Source organism: Pygocentrus nattereri, chromosome 19 (genome assembly GCF_015220715.1).
Source record: "Pygocentrus nattereri isolate fPygNat1 chromosome 19, fPygNat1.pri, whole genome shotgun sequence".
Lineage (NCBI taxonomy): Eukaryota > Metazoa > Chordata > Actinopteri > Characiformes > Serrasalmidae > Pygocentrus > Pygocentrus nattereri.
In genome coordinates, this window is record NC_051229.1 from 34,853,426 (window position 1) to 34,877,490 (window position 24,065).

Genomic DNA, 24,065 nt, shown 5'->3' on the forward strand with positions numbered 1-24,065 from the left:
GAGACTCCTGCTCAGTACTGTAACTTGTCAGAATTGGCTGCATTTTGACAGTATTTCCCTGAAGTGCAGATGTACAACCAGATACGTTCATCCTTATCCGCTTCATCAGCTCTGAAGAAAGTCTTCAGGGCTTCTCCCGGGAGTGACCGCTAACGGCTTCCTCTTCCTGGCCTAATGACCGGCAGATAAAACAGCAGTTCATGGCGCAGAGGAAGCAGCCGTCTTCTGACTCTTCCTGACAAAAGCCAAACCAAAAGCTCGGGTGCAGAAGGCAAAGTGTCAAGTGGACATTTGGTTTGCATAATATTCTTAAACGGAAATCCGGTTGACTTGCTTTTTACTTCTATCTTCGTGCATAAAATGATGCAGTACATACATAGTTTACAACACAATACAAAACCAGTACCTATGAAATTCCATAATACAAAACCCTTTGGCTTATTAGTAATCTGATACATTTTGAGGCATATTAAACTAGTCAGTCTCAATTCTTTTGCAGCAAACTAGGGGTAGGTAATATAGTAAAAAAACAATATGACACTAATGTTTTCATGATACACGATATGTCACAATATTTTGTGTTTTCGAGGCTTAATTAAAGGCTTAAACCCAGCGAGCTGCATTTTAGAAATGCCATTTATTGCAGGTATCATTAACTGCACATGAATATTGCACTAGTAGGTATGGATGATATCAGATTCATATCGGTATCGGCAGATAACTGCTTAAGAATCAGACAGACGTTTATATTGACAGCTGTTTCAAAGCGATATTTGATGTATATTTACTGTACTGTGGAAGAGCAGCGCTGGGTTAGTGCACTGAAATATTTGCTTTTTATAAATGCTCTGTTTCTCATTGCTCAGTGTCTTTTTCAGGTAGACATAATCCTAATTACTGCATACACAAATATTACAGTCTCTGAGTGTGTTTACATGCACTCAGTAATCCGATCATAATCAGATTTCTGCAGTTATCTGATATTCTGATATCTGATATGAAATTGAAAATTAGTAAATAATGGCCTTGATCCAATTCTGTGTATCCTGACTTGTCAATATTACAATATATGGCAGTATGATAATATTTTATCGTCATTGTGATAAATAAAGTCTTAATGCTCTTTCTTATCTTCAGTACCTAAAGAGACTTACTGCATGTTTCATCACACAGTGAGCATAATTAGGTCTGTTTGATTTATTTCACTGCAGTTTGTAAAACAATAATCATTGTAATTGTAGGTGTCTTATTATTAATAGTAGCGGTAGTATTGTAGTATTTTTCTATGTGGCACTACAGGTTCTGTTTTGTCTGTTACAACTTCTCTCATTTGGGTGGGTAGATGTTTTAGCACTGGCAATATTGTTTGTAAGCCAGTTTTTCCAAGTTTTCCACTTTATCTAAAGTAAAATAGAGTTGAACTTATGATTTGTTTGTTATGGAAGGCTGCATTTTTTTCATTTACACTGTCTAGACGGGGCTGTAAGATGAGTCATTTTTACATTGAAATCATTGAAAGATTGCAGTTTTTGTGATTTGAAAAGTGCAGTTTTTATTATAGAACACATTGTCAATGATAACAGGTTGTAATTGGGGAACTTTAACCTAATAACACAGCTTGTGAACTATATGTAGATAAATTAGACCAAGCAAAAGCAACATACATGTGCTGTATATATGACATCACACGTTGGAAAAACCTCAAGCCTGAAAAATGTATATTCTGGCCATCTTGGCCAAAAACAGACTTGTAAATTTAGAGAAACTAACTGCATTTAAATCGCAATCACATTATTAGTTAGAAAAATCACAGTTAGTTATTTTCCTCAAAGTGTTTAATTCTGTGTGTGGGCCAGCAGTCGGCAACCCAAATGTTAAGAATACCCATTTTGTCCTTTCAAAAAAAAAAAAAAAAACAACTAAAAACCTTATTGGGAGCCACAAAATCTTTTTTAGCCATTTTACCATGTTGGCTGTAAATGCACTATGCTGACAAAGGTATTCACTCCTCTGCCTTCACACGTATATGAACTTGAGTGACATCCCATTCTTAATCCATAGGGTTTAATATAATGTCAGCCCACCCTTTGCAGCTATAACAGCTTCAACTCTTCTGGGAAGGCTTTCCACAAGGTTTAGGAGTGTGTTCATGGGAATTTTTGACCGTTCTTCCAGAAGCGCATTTGTGTGGTCAGACACTGACGTTGGACGAGAAGGCCTGGCTCACAGTCTCCGGCTCTATTTCAACCAAAAGGTGTTCTTTGGGTTGAGGTCAGGACTCTGTGCAGGCCAGTCAAGTTCTTCCACACCAAACTCGCTCATCCATGTCTTTATGGACCTTGCTTTGTGCACTGGTGTGCAGTCATATTGGAACAGGAAGGGGCCGTCCCCAAACTGTTCCCACAAAGTTGGGAGCATAAAATTGTCCAAAATCTCTTGGTGCTGAAGCTTTAAGAGTTCCTTTCACTGGAACTAAGGGGCCGAGCCCAACTCCTGAAAAACAACCCCACACCATAATCCCCCCTCCACCAAACTTTACACTTGGCACAATGCAGTCAGACAGGTACCATCTCCTGGCAACTGCCAAACCCAGACTCGTCCATCGGATTGCCGGACGGAGAAGCGTGATTCGTCACTCCGGAGAACACGTCTCCACTGCTCTAGAGTCCAGTGGCGGCGCTTTACACCACTGCATTCAATGCTTTGCATTGCGCTTGATGATGTAAGGCTTGGATGCAGCTGCTCGGCCATGGAAACCCATTCCATGAAGCTCTCTACACGGTTCCTGAGCTAATCTGAAGGCCACATGAAGTTGAAGGAGGTCTGTAGCGATTCACTCTGCAGAAAGTTGGTGACCTCTGCACACTGCACTGTCATTTTACGTGGCCGACCACTTCATGGCTGAGTTGCTTGCATTCCCAATCGCTGCCACTTTGTTATAATACCACTGACAGTTGACTGTGGAATTTTTAGTAGTGGGGAAATTTCACAACTGGACTACCACGCTGGAATTCACAGAGCACCTGAGAGCGACTCATTCTGAGCAGTCTGCAGGCCTAGGGGCTTGGTTTTATACACCTGTGGCCATGGAAGTGATTAGAACGCCTGAATTCAATGATTTGGATGGTGAGTGAATACTTTTGGAAATATAGTGTGTGCCTCAGTGTGTGCTAATGTACTAGTATAGGCTAAAAATATAATGTAAATAAAAACGCAGACTTACTTTGCTCTGCTTTAATCTTTAGCTCAGCTATAGCTGCTTTTTTCGCGTCTCTAGCAGGAAACTTTTCGAAAAGTAGAACAGTTTCTTGTAAAATGTATCTGCTGCACCATATAAGGTGGAACGGGAAAATTCAAACGAGAAGCTGGCGAATGAGAAGCAACTTCAGTTTCATGACTTTAGTGTTTGACAGTTTCTCAATGCAGGAAATCAGCTGGAGTGATTATAGATATAATATAAAGTGATTTGTCTCCAAATGATCAATGTTCATCTTAAATCTGTTGTTTCATTAGCTACAAGCTAGACAAGATTGTTGTTTTTGTTGCTATGTTGACCAACAGTCTGTGCACCAGCCTTCAGGGTTAAAGGCTGAGTTAGCAATTCTACATTAACTCCAGCGTTTAAGACCATTTATTGTTAAACTGTGTTGAACGGTCAGCAGAGCTTTATTTTACTGTCAAGGAGGATTATTTTATTTTTACCCATAAATCTAATTCTGCTGGAGCCACAACAGGCAAACACAGCAGAGTATCTCACTCTCTGTGTGCATGGGCAACTCTGAACTTCACTGTGTAGAATCCAAAGCTTTGCACTTGACTTTTGATTCCTGAATGATCGGAATCGATTCTTTTTGGGATCGATTCTTAGCTCGTGTGCTTTCTCTGCACCTAATTTGACTTCTAAAAAGTTTGATATTCAGCAAATGGCTTAAATCACACAAGATGAAGCACAGAAACATGTACTTGGCGAGAGTTTAGAAACAGAGCTGTAACACCCAGGCCATGATTCTGTCCTATATCTGGAGCTGGACACAGCAAACAGAGAGGAAGTGCTGTGTGGACAGGCTAAAGTGAGATTGATAGCGTGCTGACTGCAGCTTCAGCCACATTTCACAGCCCTGCAGAACACACACATACACACTCACTCCTGCAATTACTCAGATTTGAGCTGCTAGAATATGAAAACAAATCACAGCAGTCACTCCACAGTGATTTAATCAACAGACGATTCATATATCACTCCCTCCCTCCCTCTCTCTCTCTTTGGACAGTGCTAGAGGGACAGTACAGCTATGAGAAGATTTCATACTTCTCCCATGGCCCTCTCTCTATTACAGTATTAGAGGAGGGGTGGTCAACACAGCAAATATATCGCAATACTTCAAGACATTTTTACAGTACACATTATGCATCACAAAATTCATACAGTGCATACAGTCTCATTGATATATGCCCATATGGAAATCTGACATATGGCAGTGTATGGATTTCAAATAAGACATATTTGCATACACCGATCAGGCATAACATTATGACCCACCTCCTTGTTTCTATGCTTATTGTCCATTTTTTCAGCTCCACTTACTGTATAGGTGCACTTTGTAGTTCTACAGTTACAGACTGTAGTCCATCTGTTTCTCTGATACTTTGTTAGACGCTTTTTACCCTGTTCTTCAGTGGTCAGGACCCCCATGGTCCCTCAGAGCAGGTATTATTTGGGTGGTGAATCATTCTCAGCATTGCAGTAACACTGACGTGGTGTGTTGGTGTGTGTTGTGCTGGTATGAGTGGATGAGACACAGCAGTGCTGCTGGAGTTTTTTAAACACTGTGTACACTCACTGTCCACTCTATTAGACACTCCTACCTGGTCAGTCCACCTTGTAGATGTAAAGCCAGAGATGACAGCTCATCTGCTGCTGCACAGTTTGCGTTGGTCATCCTCTAGACAACATTATTCATATATGGAAGGCATATGCTATGAATTAGCTTTGTTATATAATATTAGGTATTTATACATCTTCATTGTTTCTTCCACATTCTTCCTATTGAAGTGAAGGTGTGTTATGTACTGTTGGAGTAAGCGGTTATGTGTGGTATTGAATACCACTCATAACTGCTTACTCTTACAGTACGTAACATACCTTATGTATTGTATTTATAGTATACACAGTATACAGTATATTTATTTCATACACATGTCATATTTATGCCTGTTGTTGCACATTTGCGCTGTATGTTTTGCACTATTGCTACTATTTGCACTGCTGGTAGATGCTAACTGCATTTCATTGTCTTGTACTGAGCAATGAAAGTAAAGTCGAATCTGTCTATCTATCTATTACGCATATATGTCCAATATTCGATACATACAACATATATGTTTGTGTATTTTAAACTATATGCCTGCCCCTTCATGAAGTATATGGCAGTATATCAGATTTACATGTAGGTAGACTGAAAATATGACAGTTGTACGTGTTTTTGTCACGGCGTTCACTTGTATAGTTTTGCAGAGGAGGCTAATCTAGCTACCGAGTAATGGAAGGTTAGCATTAGCAGCATGCTAACTGCAGGTCTAAATCATTACACAGTTGCGTCAAACTGTGTCAAGTTGTTAACGTCTCTCAAACAGACTTGCTTGTCTGTGGTTTGTACGACCGTATCTGTGGTGAACTGTGAATTTTACAGCCAGACCTTTTAGAGTCTGAGTAAGGAGTCCATAGAGCTTCTGCTGCTGTTTTACATCCCTAACAACTAACCAAAACCTGGTTAGACTTCAGCTTGTTTTCAGTCAGTGACGTATCTAGAACCTCCAGAAAGCCTAGAATCATGTTTCTTGTTCTCTCACGGTGGACGGACAGCTGTGGTTTGTAACTGGGTTTGTTTGAGGAGAGCTTTGGAAATGGCTAAGCTAACATGCTCACACACACCAAATCACAATATACTGTTGATTTGTTTTTATTCTAATGTTAATGTTTTCAGTAACTACCCAGATAAATAGCTTTACAGATCATTTGGTCAGATGAACAGTGCTGTGTGTAATTTTATAGCTTTAACCTTAATTGCATTTGTTTTCCAGTCCTCTAAGCCCAAGGTTAGCGTGCCTCTGTCGGCCATCGTGGAAGTGAGGACCACGATGCCTCTGGAGATGCCGGACAAAGACAATACCTTTGTGCTGAAGGTAGAGTTTCTTAATATCCGTCTTATATATTTGTTGGTACTTCTCTTTCCTCATTTCTCAGCATATTTAGTCGTTGAGATGTAAACAAAGTCATTCAGAGTGTTTTGATGTGAAATGGCTTATTTGTAGAGTGCTTTACAGTGGTGGTCATGGGAACCAGGGGTCATGTTTACAACAGAAATAAAGGCCTTTTATTTACAATCCCAAACAACCAGTGAACCAACATGTGTTCTCTGAGCTTTTATATGGAATATTGATATTGTTTTAAAGATTTTAACACAACCTCTCAGACATCAGGCAGTGCATTCATAACTATTTCGTGTGGTAACTTTCTGTGAGGGAGCTTTTAGATGTGGACGTCTGGTTCCTATCACCACCCTTCTGAACAATTCTGGCTCATTCAGTTTCTCCAGAATGATTTCATATAAACTCTGAATTAACGTTAAAGATTTAATTACACAGACATTTGGAAAAATCTGTGGAATGCCTGCTTAGACATAAGCCTGCAGTCTAAAGGGTCTATTTGCTCTCACATTAATGACATTAGTGAGACTTTGCGGCTGTCCAACATGGAATTAATAATCTGTGTAATTTAGCTGCTGGTAAACAGTGCCGTGATGTTGAATATCCGAGCAGGTCCCGCACACAACCGTGGCTTTGTGCTGTGTGTCGTCACAGGTGGAAAATGGCGGGGAGTACATCTTGGAGACCATCGACTCTCTGCAGAAAAACTCCTGGGTCGCTGACATCCAGGACTGCATAGACCCTGGGTAAACGAGAGATAAATATTTGCCTATGACTGAATGGAGGGAAAGAAAGAAGGCAGGGTGGGGTGGGCACAGCACACAGCCATAGATCATGCAGTGTGAGGAGGGTTTGACAGCTCCTGACCACTCAGCACTGCACTCAGGACAGCACTGGACTGGGCTGTAGCAGGCATTTTTTAGGGATTCATTGAGTTCATTGTCCAGGCTGCTCCCAGATGCAGTACATACAACCACTGGACAGTTTGTGTTGTAGACATCATATCTGGAAGTAGTGTGTATTTACATATATATACATATATATATATATATATATATATATATATATATATATATATATATATATATATATATATGTGTGTGTGTTGATAAGGTGGAATATTAAATATATATTATTTGTGCTATCTTCAGTTCACTGGGATGCAGAATGTAAGTGAAAATAGGATGCAATGATATGCAAATCATGTAAACTATATTTTTAAAGGAAAATGCTACAAAGACAACAAATCAAATGTTGAAACTGAGAAATTTTATTGTTTTTTGAAAAATATATGCCCAAAAAAGTTGGGACGGGGGCATCTTTACCACTGTTTCATCACCTCTTCTTTTAACAAAATTCTATAAGTGTTTGGGAACTGAGGAGACACAGCTGTAGTTTAGAAAGTGAAATGTTTTCCTGTTCTTATTTGATACAGGATTTCAGCTGCTCAACAGTTCAGGGGCTCAATTGTCGTATTCTTCATTTCATAACCCTCTAAATGTTATCAGTGAGTGACAGGTCTGGGCTGCAGGCAGGTCAGTTTAGCACCCAGACTCTTGTAATGCAAAGCACTGCTGTTGTAATAGGTGCAGAATGTGGTTTAACATTGTCTTGCTGAAATAATCAAGGCCTTCCCTGAAAAAGACGTCGTCTGGATGGCAGCATATGATGCCAAAACCTCTATATATCGTTCAGCATTAATGATGCTTTCACAGATGTCCACGTCACTCATGCCAGGTGCACTAATGCACCCCATACCATCATGAACTGTGCATTATAATAAGCTGAGTGGTCCTTATCCCAGAGGACACGGTGTCCATGATTTCCAGAAATAATTTAAAATGTTTTGTTGGACGACAGGACACTTTTCTACTTTCCCTCAGTACATTTTAAATGAGCTCAGGCCCGGAGAAGGTGGCAGTGTTTCTGGATCCTGTTTATTTTTGGTTTTTTCTTTGTGTTTTAGAGTTTTACTTTGCGTTTGTGGATGCAGTGATGAACAGTTTTCGCAGACAGTGGTTTTCAGAAGTGTTCCTGAGCTCATGCATTGATTTCCACTACACAATCACGTCTGTTTTTAATGCAGTGCTGTCTGAGGGCCCAGAGATCACGGCCAGCAGATACTGATTTTCGGCTTTGTCCCTTACATACAGAGATTTCTCCACATTCTCTGAATCTTTTAATGTTATTATGTATTGTAGATGATGGAAAGCAAAAGTTATTTGCTGTTTCACGTTTAGAAATGTTATTCTTGAAATGTTGCACTATTTGATCATGCAGTGACGAACCCCTCCTCATCTTTACTTCTGAAAGACTCTCTGAGATCACTACTGACCTGTTGCCAACCACCAAGTGTTTTGTTTTTTGCATTACACAACTTTATAAGTCTTTTTTTGCTCCTGTCCCAACTTTTTTGGAATGTGTTGTTGGCATCAAATTCAAAATGGGCAAATATTTTTCAGTAAGCAATAACATTTTTCAGTTTCAACTTTTGATTTGTTGTCTTTGTATTATTTTCAATTAAATATAGGGTTTAAATGATCTGCACATCATTGCCTTTTGTTTGTTTTGTTTTTTTTTTTGCACAGTGTTCCATCCTTTTTGGGGTTGTAAAATGTCAAGTCCATTTTACCTACTATCCCAACTTTTTTGCAATTGAGTACAGGTCTAAAATAAAATGTGCTTGCAGACTAGCTGACAAGAGACAAACAGAGCTCATCATTTAGGATCCAATCAATGAACACATTTGATTTTTGGTTATACAGCCAAACATAAGACTACAGTACAACTTCTACAAAACATAAGACAAAAGTATTTTGCCATAAAAATTGAGAGTTAAGACAGCTGATATGCTAGTTTGTTATTTTTATTGTAAATTCATTATTTTGATATCTGTCCTGTAATCATTGTAAAATAAACTAGACACAGACTTCACATCCTTTTTTTATTTCCTCTTAATCTGGTCTCAGTCTTGACTAGGACAGTTGCTTTGTGTCTGTACTGCAGGGACAGTGGTGATGACATTGAGCTTGCATCATGTCCACACGGCCAACCTTCCAAAGAATTCTCCATGGTGGCCTCCTGCAGTTGTGAGCTCCTGTCTGAAGGTGGGTTAACTCACTTTCTAATCCAATTTCCAATTTAAACCTTTCGAGAAAGTAATAAAATTCCCATGATTCATCCTGAAAAGCCATTGTAGTGTCAGGCTGGTGCCCTACCTGTCACGATTGGCTCCTCCCACTCCTCCATGTGCTTTGTGTTTTGGTCTTCCTCGTGTCTTTGTTCTGATTTCTTCCCAGTCCGGCCCCCTTGTTTACCTGACTCCGCCCCTGATTGTTTCCACCTGTTTTCCACCTGTGTCCTGTAGTCCCTTGTTAGCCCTCTTGTATTTAAGCCCTGTGTCTTCCCATGTTTGGTGGCTGGTCTTTGTATGTATGAACTGTATTGTTTGGTGTTTTCTGGCTCCGTTGTGTGTTTTCCCCTGTGTGCATTTACGTTATGTCTGTCCCTCCTTATATCCGTGTTGGCTCCATGAACTTGGACTGTCTTGACTATGACCCTGGATTTGCCCCAAATAAATCTTGCTTTTCTCCGCATATGCGTCTGCCTCCTCATCATCGCTCCATGTTACACGACCACAGTAGTTCTCAGGGTTGTGAGATTATTTTGGGATCACTAAAATGAACTAAGTTTTTCTGGGATAAAGAAATTAAAGTCTAATTTTCTATAATTCAATATATTTGAATTAAAGTTTTTTTAAATGCAAAACAATAAGTATGAGATAAAACTGTAGTAAAATGGACTGTAGATGCTTTTAGTCCCAAATCCTTTTCCAGTGCTCATAATCAGGGAGAATGTCTGGGAGAGTTTCAAGGTGAAATGTGAAGTACACCAGTCTCTAGCTGCAGATGTTCTGAGACCAGCTCAGTTGGAGTAATTTAATTGAAATTTCTCTGCTTTTTTATAACTTATGATCAGCGACAATGCAGTGATTTACAGACTCTGATTCAGGATTATTGTCTGTTTGTTTGCTGTTCCTTTTAGGTGTGCATCGGGCTCCTGAGAGGTTGTCTGCCACTGCTGCTGACCATTACAGCGCCCCCACCGTCCGCTGCAGGGAACTACCATTCACACAACACCCCTCTCATGTGCCCTTAGAGCGATTCCTCCAGTTGCCAGAGGCTCAGAATGCTAGCCCACCACCAGGTACAGCCCACACCCAAATACGTCACTCCTCATAGAAAATCAGTGGCATTTAGACAATTTCTATTAACTCATTTTATCCAGTACAGTTTTTTTTTCAGTATTTTATGCAAACTGAGCCAAATTCCGTAGGTCTTTACATTCTGCAGCAGTTCAATTTGAATTACACCACATAAACCCAGGCCTTAAGAGAAGACGTAATGATTTCTGAGAACTAAAAATACATCGTTTGTAGTACTACTCTAATGCAATGTTAAGTTTGGATTATGAATTAAAGGGTTAAAATCTTGAAACACCCTACCAGGGTTTTTTCCTCAATATATACAGCCAAGTAAGAGCCAAGTGAGTTCTCCCATTGGTTAGGACTTCAGGAGCTGGACTGAAGGCCTTACACATTTAAAGTAGGTGGGACTAATTTTGTGAGAAAAACAATCTGAAAGTTATAGATACATCATTGGCTGAATACGAGGAGTTGTAGGCTAAGCAATCTCTTTGTCTCTTTACTGAAGGAGCTGCTGTAAAAGTACTTTATACAATATAAAATATATGCTAATGTCTGTTTCAAGCTTCAAATAAAATGAACACATTTTCGAATGGACAAAACAAAAGTTAAATGTGCATTACAGTTAGCTTAGCACATACTACTAGAAATCCTAGAGGGGGCTAACTGAAATTAGCATTAAGCATTGACATTCATGGCCCAAACTAAACGTCTAGCTCTAGTAGTCACAGTTCACCACTGCTAGAGACTACTATGCTTGCTTAAGTATTGCATGACATATACTCTCTTAACCCTTAAATACATATCCTGAATGACAAAACAAGTGGAAATATCAACATACCCTATATTGCCAAAAGTATTCGCCCACCCATCAAAATCATTGAATTCATGTGTTCACTTCCATGGCCACAGGTGTATAAAACCAAGCACCTTAGGCCTGCAGACTGCTTCTACAGACATTAGTGAAAGAACGAGTCGCTCTCAGGAGCTCAGTGAATTCCAGCATGGTACTGTGATCGGACGCCACCTGAGCAGCAAGTCCAGTTGTGAAATTTTCTCACTACCAAATATTCCACAGTCAACTGTCAGTGGTATTATAACAAAGTGGAAGTGCTTGGGAACGACAGCAACTCAGCCACAAAGTGGTCGGCCATGTAAAATGACAGCAGGGTCAGCGGATGCTGAGGCGCATAGCGCACGGAGGTCACCAACTTTTTGCAGAGTTAATCACTACAGACTTCCAAACTTCATGTGGCCTTCAGATGAACTCAACAGTAGCATAGAGAGCTTCATGGAATGGGTTTCCATGGCCGAGCAGCTGCATCCAAGCCAAGCAAACCAAGTGCAATGCAAATCGTCGAGTGCAGTGATGTAAAGCCCTGCCACTGGACTCTAGAGCAGTGGAGACGTGTTCTCTGGAGTGATGAATCACGCTTCCATCTGGCAATCTGATGGACGAGTCTTGGTTTGGCGGTTGCCAGGAGAACGGTACTTGTCTGACTGCATTGTGCCAAGTGTAAAATTTGGTGGAGGGGGGGATTATGGTGTGGGGTTGTTTTTCAGGAGTTGGGCTCGGCCCCTTAATTCCAGTGAAAGGAATTCTTAATGCTTCAGCACCAAGAGATTTTGGACAATTTCATGCTCCCAACTTTGTGGGAACAGTTTGGGGACAGCCCCTTCCTGTTCCAACATGACTGCGCACCAGTGCACAAAGCAGGTCCATAAAGACATGGATGATCCAGTTTGGTGTAGAAGAACTTGACTGGCCTTCGCAGAGTCCTGACCTCAACGTGACAGAACACCTTTGGGATGAATTAGAGCAGAGACTGCAAGCAAGGCCTTCTAGTCCAACATCAATGTCTGACTTCATAAATGTGGTTCTGGAAGAATGGTCAAAAATTCCCATAAACACACTCCTAAACCTTGTGGAAAGGCTTACCAGAGGAGTTGAAGCTGTTATAGCTGCAAAGGTTGGCCGACATCATATTACATCCTATGGATTAAGAATGGGATATTCATATGGGTGTGAAGGCAGACAAGCAAGTACTTTTGTACTTATACTGTATATCAAAGTAAAAATAAACGTCATACTATTGTGGCACTTTGTAGAACGATATGTACTTGACATAAGTGCTAATTATACAAGAGATGTACAAAAGATTGGCGAAACACCAGTACATTTAAAGAAGAACAGTCATCGCTGGAAATTTTGGAAATGAGTGGTCTTTACCATCAATGCCATTTCAAAGTAAAAACTGGTTCTGTATCAAGCAGTGGGAGAATAATGTGGACTGGTCCCTTTTAAGGGTTAATGCTGCCTCTGTTTGCAGCATTCTGTGTTGTTGCTATTGGATAAGGCCCATATCTGGACCACACTCATGCAAATACAGACATTTTAGCAGATGGTCACATGGCGCCAGTATGTATAAATCCACAATGAATAAAACGAAAATAAATCGCATTCAGCTGTCACAGCTTTGTCCACTATGCTTCCCACAATGCTCCCTGTTTCGATCTGTGTTCAGGAGGTCCTGGCGAGCCCCCAGGGGAGATGGAGGGTGAGGGCAGCCTGGTGGGTTACCCATGGTTCCATGGGACACTGTCGCGTGTCCGGGCGGCTCAGCTGGTGCTGGCTGGCGGTGCTCGCAGCCATGGCCTGTTTGTGATCCGCCAGAGTGAGACACGGCCGGGAGAATACGTCCTCACCTTTAACTTTCAGGGCAAAGCCAAGGTGAGTCACTGATTGATACTGTGCGGCCTTGACGGAGGCAACAAGGGACCCCATTTTTCAGTATTTAGTGTGTCCACTCTTTTACTACAGCTTCTACTCTTTTCAAGAGACTCACTTTCAGTTTCTCTAAGAAATCTGCAGACACGCCTCCAAAGTTCAATCTTAGAAGTCGGTTGATCATTTTCTGAACTAATCAAACCCATTCATTGGTGTTGAGGTCTGGACTCTGGGGTGGTCAGTCCATTTTTCAGCTTCTTTGTTTGATGTGTCCGTCTCCTTTTCTCAGTGAGGTTCTTCTTGACAGCTATAAATCCCTTCAGACCCACAGCGCTGAGTCACCTTTTCACAGTGAAAGGATGGACAGAAACACCTGTGGAGGTTTTCAGATCAGAAGCAGCTTGATTTTCTCCTCCCTCTCAAAGACGAAAGGTTTAAGTGCTGTTTATCTGACGGGGGCAGTTTTGGTGTATGCCAGGTTTTCCATGTGGTTGTTAGGGGTCTCATTTTCTCTGTAGTTTTCATCACTTTTTTAAACTCCAGTTGTTTCAGTTATTTTCCTGTGATTTTCTCCTTCCTTGAGCAATGATGATTGGGGGAGCAATGATGAGGCAGATGCATATGCATAGAGAAGCAAGATTTATTAGGGGTAAATCCATAATCAGGATCAAAACGGTCCAGGGTCATAGAGCCAACACAGAGAAAAGGAGGGACAGACATAATGCAAAGGAACACAGGATCAAACAAAGGAACAAACAAGGAAGGCCAGAATAACAAATACCAAACAATACCATACACTTATATACTACAGAGACCATCAAAACAACTAAGGAAAAACACAGGGCTTAAATACAGCAGGGTTAACAAGAGACAGGTGGTAAACACAGGGGAGAACAGTCAAGGGTGGAGTCAAGAAACAAGGGGGCAGGACAGGGAAGAATCAAAACAAAGAAAGCACATGGATGACTGGGAGGGGCCAATTGTGACAGATTTCTTATCTAGAATCTTATCTAATCTTCTCAGAAATCTCTTGAAAGATGAGTAATTTGTTCTTTATGCAACTGTTCAAAGATTTAGAGAAGCGGTTTCCACATTTTCCCAAAATTAGATTTTTTGCCATTGCTTTGTTACATGCGACAGTTATTGTTTTATACAGACCTTCCTAATGAAACCAGAAACCAGAAATTCCTAATAAAAAATTTAATCACTGTGTAGAAGTTCTAGAAAGCAATCTAGACTTCTTGAAGCATGTGGAGCACAACGCAGACCAAAAGATTAATGTAAATGACTATTCTATTCTGACTGGCTGCGCTGTATTTTGCTTTATTCAAAAAGCAGTCCAGGCTGAAACACTCTTTATAACTTCAGTGGGAGCAGGCAGGGCCAAACATCTATATGCTGAATACCTGGATATACAATGTATAAATATCCTGGGTTTTGGGACATTATAGAAATGAATTCAGAGCAGGCTGTTTTTGCTGTATGGACCAGGGAGTGAAGAGTATGTTGTGAAATTTTTTGCTTTTATATTATATATTATATACATTCTCAGCACTGCAGTAACACTGACATAGTGATAGTGTGTTAGTGTGTGTTGTGCTGGTTTGAGTAGATCAGACACAGCAGTGCTGCTGGAGTTTCTAAACACTGTGTCCACTCACTGTCCACTCTATGAGACACTCCTCTCCTACCTTGTCAGTGCACCTTGTAGATGTAAAGTCAGAGACGATAGCTCATCTGCTGCTGCTGCACAGTTTGGGTTGGTTGTGTTGATGGACTATTCTCAGTCCAGCAGTGACGCTGAGCTGTTTAAAAGTGCCAGCAGCACTGCTGTGTCTGATCCACTCAGATAAGCTCAACACACACTAACACACCACCACGACGTCAGTGTTACTGCAGTGCTGAGAATGATCCTCCACACAAATAGAACCTGCTCTATGAGGGTCCATGACCACTGAAGAACAGAATAAAAGGGGGCTAACAAAGTATCAGAGAAACAGATGGACTACAGTCTGTAACTGTAGAACTACAAAGTGCAGCTATACAGTAAGTGGAACTGATAAAATAGACAATGAGCGTCGAAACAAGGAGGTGGTCAGAATGTTATGCCTGATTGGTGCATATGTTTATATATTATATCAAACTCTTGTGAGGAAAATTCAGTTTTTCATTAAATTATTAAGTAAAGGAAAACTTTATAAAGAGGCTACATCTCACAAAACGGATAACATGATAGAAAAATTTGTTCTAATGACTGCACTTACAGACAAATACAAGCATTTTAGTGCAAATGTAAACATGTAGTGTTGAGCTGGTAAATGTTTACTGCAAACAAGATAAATAGGGGCATTAAGTTCATTCTGAATATACTGCCGCCTTCACCCACCACCCAGGTGCTCCGTTAGCTGTTTTCTGTCCGCTGAGATCCAGCTGAAATGTGATCTTTTCACATCCTGCTGCCTGAGATTCTGTCTTACTCCGGTGTCTCTCTTGGTATTCGGAAGTCTCCGTCCGTACTGCTGCAATGTAACCCTAATTGACAAACCTGCTCTCGTTCTGTATGTTAACTGATCTGTCTGCTTGTGGATGTGGAACGTTCCCACCTTGCTCCTATGACCAGCACTCATGTACTGCATTATCAGCCTTTTTTAAACTTTTTTTTTTCTTTCTTCATTTTACATTTAATACTGGAATATTAAATAATATATAAATAAAAATAATAATAAATACAAATGTGAGCATGGTTACAAGGCCATTTTACAAACGTCAAGGGTTCCATAATATTTCATACATAGCTCATACATGGCCACTTAATTACCAGCTAGTTACTCTGAGAGGATAGTTTAAGATCCACTGTTCCCAATATTTTGTAAAATATTTCATCTTGTGGGGTGAGGGGGGCATCCATTTTCTTCTTATGGTCTTTTTACTGGCTGCTAATAAGCATGTATTTGTCATTCCTACCTACTAACTAGAGTACTTTCTTAAATGGATTAAAAAACACACGCTGCAGATTCACACTGGATTAAAATCTCTCCACAATTATTACCGTCAGACTGTAAAACTACACACACTGCAGATTAACACTGGATTAAAATCACTCCACAATTATTACAGTCAGACTGTAAAACTACACACGCTGCAGATTCATACTGGATTAAAATCACTCCACAATTATTACCGTCAGACTGTAAAACTACACACACTGCAGATTAACACTGGATTAAAATCACTCCACAATTATTACAGTCAGACTGTAAAACTACACACGCTGCAGATTCATACTGGATTAAAATCACTCCACAATTATTACCGTCAGACTGTAAAAACTACAGATTCTACATGCTACACACTACAGATTCATACTGAAGTAAATAACTGATCTCAGTGGTAGTCATTTAAGTTATGGAACCTCTCTAGGAAAAACTCCATCTATCCTCAATAGGACTTTATTTATTGACACATCTTCATCTGTGTTTACTGACTCTGAACGTCACATAGATTCTGACCTATTTTTGTCTTGGCTTTTTCCTGTTTTGTTCGAATATGAAGTGACTGAAAGTAACAGTCAACATCAGCGGGTTTCGAGTATCACATTCAGCAGCGAGTTCCTCACACGTTCCTCGTGAGTTCCTGGAACTGATCTTTCAGTCATGTGGGAACAACCTTTTATTGCTGATTCCTGCAGCACATCCTTCTTCAGTACAGTTTAGTACAGTGTAATTACTGTAACTAAAGTCAACCCTCACTCTTGTTTGTGTCTTTGTGTTTCGGCAGCACCTGCGCTTGTCTGTGAATGAAAACGGACAGTGCCATGTGCATCACCTCTGGTTCCAGACGGTGTGCGACATGCTGAGGCACTTCCATGCCCACCCCATCCCACTGGAGTCCGGCGGCTCGGCTGACATCACACTGCGCTCATATGTCCAGGTGCAGCGCAGCCCTACAGGTAATGCACACATGAATAAAAACTGCTAGATCCCAATTTCTATACAAAATAGCAGTGTTATTTTTATGTGGAAGTTAAAAGTTCTCATTTTATCTGTGGTATCGATTGGCTGTTTAGGCACCACTAGTACCATTAGTCTCGACACTTTGATGAGGTACCAGTTCCTTAAATGCCTCAGAGGAGTCAAGGAGTATCACAAGAGCAAGATTAGCCTATGTAGAAGTCTTTTCATTCCATTCAGATCCATCTTGTGTAGTTATTGGATATCAGACCTACCGAAACATCCAAACATTTGGCAGGCACTCTTTGTAGCGAGGCAGAATAACTCAGACGCTCGAGGTTAAAAAAAGAGAGTGAGGCTTTAATGTTTGAATCGTAATCTAAGAATGTGGTCAAAAACAGGCAAAGGTCGAATTCAGCAAAGTCAAGAGACAAAAAAGACATACAAGGTAAACATAACAAGGTAAATAAAGTCCAAAAGGCAAAGGCTAAAAGGCAAAAGTCAAAACAGTAATTAGAGTCAAAACCGGAAAAATCATGATGGACAGAAGAAAAACCACTCAGTAGCTCTTAAACAAGAGACAACACCTCGCACTGATCTAGACTAAAAGCCTGGGCTTTATACTAAGCTTATTATACCAGAACAGGTGTAACTAGTTAGTACTCAGGTGACAGAGAGTGGTGATTGGAGCAAGATGGAGAGCTGAGAATCATGTGACCCCCATGGGGATTCTTGGAAATGGAATCCCTAGAGACCTCTGAGCTTGAGGGATGTGTGACGCTCTTATCCAGAGTGACTTACAGTTTGATCATTTTACACAGGTAGATGAAGGTAGTGTTAGGAGTCTTGCCAAAGGACTCTTAAAGTACTTAGTATAGTAAAGGTTGATTGAACCCCTGTCTACAGCGTCGAAGGCAGAGGTGTTACCCACTACACTATAACAACCAAATCAGTGAATGTTTACACCCACAAACTAACACAAATTATCGCAGGGGGTTCTGGAGCCCATCTCTGCTGAAAGCAGGAAACACCCTGGACAGGTCGCCAGTCCATCACAGGGCAGACAGACACATACAGTCATATACAAATAATCTGAATGTTTAGTATAGCAAAAATACATACGCCAAGTAAACCAAAACAGTGTAACACAACATCATTTTGGCATTGTGTAAACATCATGTTAAAATTCTTAAATATTATATGTGACATTTTCTGTCAAATATGTTTCCTGCTTGCTTTCTGACACTGAAAAATGAATAACTTAATGGCTGCTTTAAACAGAAATGAAATAAATGAAAAGGTGAGCTCTAACATTTGTATGTCAATAACTCAAAAACACAAGGTATTATGCAAAGTTAAGCTTGGTAGCCTTTATAAAATCAACAGTTTTCCCTACATCACAGGTCACATCATTAAATATGGGTACTGTAAGCAGGGTCACAGATACTACTGAACTGAACTGGCAGGACATCACTAATGACCAGTGATACTGACAAACCTCTGTATTCCTACTGTGTAGAGCACAACATGCTCATCAGTGTGTTTTTGTCAGTTTTTCTGCTGCACTGCTTTTCCCATCATCCACTGAGCCCTGGCGGGAAACATATCACTACCGCTAGTATATGAATGGAGGGAATAAACAGAGATCGAATGAGGGATGCAAAGAGAGAGAGAGAGAGTCTGATGGGGATACAGAGAGCTGACTGGCAAGCTGCAGACTACATTGCTGTAGTGTGTGTGTGTGTGTGATGGATGGCAGAGCCTGCCTGACGGAGCACACAAGCAACAGAAACTCAGTGAACCTGTGAAAACTACCTCGCTCCATCCCTCCCTCGTTCTCTCGCTCTTTCCCTTCTCCGTGCCAGGCCAGCCACAGCAGATGAATGCTATCCATTGGGACGGGGGCGGTTTCACTCCTGAGGCCCCCTTTTTCTGCACCCTGGCCTCAGAGGCAGCACAGAGCCCCTCTGTTCTCATGGGCCTCGGCATGTCCCGTCACACACTCACCTCCAAATACCTAACACACATATTTCACAGGAGTGCAATAAGCATGTCAGTTTGTTCATTTTTTAAATTAGTTTTTGACTGAAAACTAAAACGTACTGAAAGACACTGAACGTTTGGACACTGAACATGTCCTCGGTCACTGAGTTGGTCAGTGTAGCAGATGAACACAGAATAAAGTGGAGTAACAGGTTAGCTAACCGGTTTAGCAGATCCATGCACGCTATGAAATGCCCCTATAATGAAATGACTCGCTAAGGCATCAACACTGAATGAGATTTATGTTCGCTTACCAAAGTTATTTCAGTGGCTTGAATAAGAATTTGGCTGTAAGTTCAGTAAACCAGCTATTGCCTACGAAAACATACCGCTAAACATTTATTGAACTTACTTCTATATCGTCCCTACTGTTTAATCCTGTCTGAGTCCTCTGTTCCAATACCTGATGAACAGCATGTCTGATCTGATCGCTCTTTTGAGCTTTGTAAGTCAAAAGTGACGAGTGCTAATAGCGCCCCCTTGTGGAGAATGTTCAGACTGCTGAACCCAGCTTCATTTTAAATTAAGTAGTTGATTATAATCATGTAATCATCACAGCCCTTCAACCAACGCTTATTGTTTGTGATATTTTACCTAGAGGTCATGAATTTATCAGATTCTTTACAGCTAAATTGGACAGTAAGCTTTTATTTATTTATTTATTTAACATTTTTACCCGATTTTCTCCCCCAATTTAGTCGTCTCCAATTCCACCCGCCAGTTAGGACTCCCCCAATCACATGATGCTACCAAAGCTAGGAGGGTGAAGGCTAGCACAGGCTTCCTCTGAGACCTATGAAACCAGCCACCGCTTCTTTTCGAACTGCCGCTCACTCAACGTCACGGGACAACCGAGCACACTCGGAGGAAAGCGCCGACCACCAGATCTGTTCTCTCAGCTAACCTACACCTGCACTGACTAGCATCACATTGAGTGATGCGGGAGAAGGGGTGGCAATCCTACCCACCTAGAGAGAGGCCAATTGTGCTCTTTTGGACTCCCGGCTATGGACGGCTGTAGCATTACCAGGGATCGAACTCGCGATCTCCTGATGATAGGGCCAACACTTAGACGGTTGCGCCACTCGGGAGCCCAATAAGCTTTTAGTTTTAAACCGATGCTTACACTGTTTGGGCTAGATGAATTCCTGAACCACACTAGCACATTTCCAGTATTTTCTATGAGAAAATGTCGCAATATCAATAAGATTGTTCTTTAATGGGCCAATTTGCCTTTTCAGGTTCTTGAATGAAAAATCAGTTGCCTATTTAAGTAACATGAATCAAATAAAGTGTTACATTCAAAGCAAAACTTTTTGCTAACTCTTTTTAGTTTTGCTAAAGATCCCTGGAGCTGGAGCTACGAGACTAATGGAAGCTTAGTAATGGAAGCAACACTAACTGCGCAAATTAGTAGGGACGTAAAAATATAACATACTGTATTTTGTTGTTTTGTGTTGCAGCGTAACGTATGGTGTTGAACTGTATCGCACTGTATGATATTATTGTATCATGCTTTGCATCCCTGCTAGACAAAAACAGCACAGACCAGCTTGCTTTTTATGCTGGCCTAAGCTGGTTTATGCTAGTCTAGTGCTAGTCTGGTGCTGGTTTAGCATACTAGCATCCAAAAAGCAACATATTGCTGTTGTCAGAACAAAACCTTGTATATCCAAAATGTAACTTTACAGGAGAAGAAAAAAACGTAAGCTACTTTGAATGTAAATTAAAGGAACCAGTCATTTTGGGTCATTTCTGTTGGTCCATTCATCGTGAAATTTAGAGACAATGTATACATCAATGGGTACTTTGATGTACTTTGATGACAGCAAAGATATACAGGTTATACTAGTGGTCAGCATAATAACTTCCTTTGCTGCTGACCAGTATACCAGTTTCAAAACACGACCTATGCTGGTTTTGCTGGTAACTGGGCCTGCTGGTCTGTGCTGGTTTTTCTAGCTGGAATGTTAGCCTGTAGCCACTGTGTAGGCTTGGTGCTAACATATTAGCTTGTTTCTAGAGCATTTAACTGGGACACTATTTAGCACAACCTTTGTTTGTGCTATTATAATGCTGAATGCTTCTAGAAGACTTAACATCCGGCACATTGGGCCGGTCTTTATTTCTGCTGTATCAAAAAAGTGTAGAATTAGGACACTAGTGTATTACATTCTATAAGAAATTTTGTGAAATCTTACACTCCTACAAATTAGCATTGTGCTAACTGCTAACTCCATGCCTAAATTATAACGCTTAAACTGCCTTAAACTGCAATGATGATTTAAGTTATCTCAAAAAGACTTACTTAAGTGGCTACTGACACTGTATGACCTACTGTTATCTATAAAGAGGGTCAATAGTACATTAGCTGAATTAAAAACAGTCGTAGGCGTCTTGAAGTCTGAATTTTGTCTGCACTTGTATCCATTTTCGATAACAGTGTCAGGAACCACATAAACAATCTCAAATAGACTTGCTTAACAGCTCGACAGCCCGTTTGAGGTGACTGTGTGATGATAGACATGCAGTTTGCTCAGTTTGTTGGGCTTCCATTACTTATTAGCCAAATTAACCTTATAACCTAAAAAACTGCAAGCACTAGAATTCTCTTGGCTGATTAACTACATTTGGCGTAAGGGGGAAATTTATGTAAATCTCATTTTTCCTTGATTTTTTACTGTGTTCACTTCACAGACGTTCCCCACGTTCCCACTCCTCCACGTGAGGCGCCCAGCTGCCGGACAGAAGCCGCCCAGCTGAACCACCCCCACCTCCCTGGCGTCCCGCAGCCTCCAGCGGCCCCCTCATCCGACGGCCCGCTCTCCTCCAGCTCCTCTTCCTCCCCCACGGCTCAGCCACCAGGAGGCCTGGGTGGAGGCCTCCACAGCCGGAGCAACAGCGCAGAGAGGCTGCTGGAGCCCCCTGCTGGCGGCGCAGAGGAGTACCATGATGGTGATGGCACACGGAGGACAAGAGCTGTGGAGAACCAATACTCTTTCTACTGAAAGGTCCAGCTGCCCTGAACTCTTGCAGTGGTGGTCCTGAAGAACCCCTGCCCTTCATATTTTGTTGTTTTCCCTGCTCCCACCACACCTGATCCAACTAATCAGCTCCTAGGGACGTAAAATATCTGACCTCACAGCAGTTTGATGCAATTCTTCAGGAACTGTCAAGAAATCTCAAACAATTCAAATTATTTTGGTACGATTCAGATTTTTTTTAACACTTGGAGGAACTGTTAATGCAGAAGTGCAATATACACAATAAAAAACAATACCAAAGATTTTTTCTTGGTTTTATATGTTTAAAAACAGCCTGAAAATTGTATTTTGGCCAAAAAATGAGTGCATACTTTATAGAATGTATTACAATTCATGATTAAAAAAAAAAAATCCAAAATCATTTCACTTCAGTTATCACCTTCACTTTTACACTGCTGGCTAAATAACAAGCCGTTCCTGAGCTGATAGTAGGTTTGTTAGAGCATCTGAAACAATAAAATGTGCCAAACAGGGGTTTTCCAGGACCACGAGCATTGCCCTACAGAAAGGATGTATCCAAATTTAATACTAGGATACATGCGCTTCTTCAGGAATTTGGTTGTTCTTTGCAGACTATTTTTATTTGAATAATATTTCCTACACAACAGTTTTTCAAATTACACAAATTCCTGAAAGCAAAGGTAAAAGGTCCCTCCACCACCAAGGATCGTGCAGCTTGGCTTCAAGGACTCACTGTTTGCTTTTCTTTCTGTTTTCTTCATTCATCTGCAAAGTTAGGACGATCCTGCTCTGCTGTGTTTCGATACGGAGCTTTTCCTTTCCGGAGAGGAAGCTGTCGTGGCGAGACATCTGACAGCGCTTAACCTTCATCAAGCCGTTTCCTGCAGATGCCCCCTTGCTCGGCCTTTTTCTCCCACCCCCGCTGTCCTCCGGCCCTGCTAACTGATCAAAAAAGTTAAAAGCTCCCCAGCCAAATCGATTTCCCCCGAGTGTCTCCACTTATGTTTATGAAGCTGTTGATAGAACATCCCGGATACCCCCCCCCCGCCAACCGACTCTGGGGCTTTGTGGACATGGCTTCCCACAAGTTGAACGTGGCTGCTCCGGCCAGCTGGGGTGAACAGGGTCAGTCCTCCAGAAGCGAATGGTTGCAATTAACTAAGCCAACAAAGAGTGCTTGGCTCGTTTTTGGGCGGCGGGTACAATGCACTACGGATCAGCTCCTGTACATCAGCCACACTTTATTGCACTATATCAGCAAACAGAAACTCTACGTCACATTTCTTAGCAAGTAAATCCAATGCTGGTACATTATTGTCCATGCATTCACAAGCCTAACCGTTCACAACTATACTCAATGTTCATATCAAGAATCCTAGCAGTCCACTTATCCCCATTATAGGAATACTTCAGCACAAAGTCAAGTTTACACAGTTTTCTCCTTATCCCAGATGCAGATAATTAGCCAAGACTAATTACCTCCTTTAGTTTTGCAGTGAAGCAGAGAGGCTAATGTAGCTAACAAGTAGTAGATACTTATGCTATGCTCAGCTGAAGCTCGTAACTCCCACGACCAACTAGAAAAAAAATTTTAAATGCTCCTCAGCTAGAAATTCCTACTCGGAAGGTCAGGATGGTGTTCTGAACTCTGAGCTCAGCGTATGATGTTAAATCAAAACGGCTTCTCACACTGTCAGCAGTAATAAACACCCAGTTATCTACCTTTGTGTGATGTTTGTTATAGATCAGTCAAAATACAGACATAGTAATTGGTTAACTTGATAACAGTGAGTATAAAGTTCCCTGTTTTGAAGTCATCACTTATATCACTCATGGTAGCTGGTTAGCATGTTACTAATATCAAAGAAGAAGTTTCAGAGCCCGTTTAAGAGAAGCCTGGCCACTTCCTATTCCCCTCGTTATATTAA

The 24,065-nt window shown here is 41.1% G+C and overlaps 1 protein-coding gene across 2 annotated transcripts in view; it reads left to right on the forward strand.

Moving 5' to 3' along the window:
* LOC108424055 (SH2B adapter protein 2) overlaps positions 1-23,858 on the forward strand; it is a 60,213-nt gene extending 36,355 nt beyond the window's left edge. For both annotated transcript variants that reach the window (XM_017691814.2, XM_017691815.2), the window contains exons 3-9: positions 6,082-6,183; positions 6,862-6,953; positions 9,214-9,314; positions 10,252-10,413; positions 12,937-13,142; positions 16,917-17,088; positions 21,830-23,858. In XM_017691814.2, the coding sequence (XP_017547303.1) occupies positions 6,082-6,183; positions 6,862-6,953; positions 9,214-9,314; positions 10,252-10,413; positions 12,937-13,142; positions 16,917-17,088; positions 21,830-22,140 (1,146 nt within the window). In that variant the 3' untranslated portion in view covers positions 22,141-23,858. The remainder of the gene's footprint in view (positions 1-6,081; positions 6,184-6,861; positions 6,954-9,213; positions 9,315-10,251; positions 10,414-12,936; positions 13,143-16,916; positions 17,089-21,829) is intronic.
* Positions 23,859-24,065: the final 207 nt, after the last annotated feature.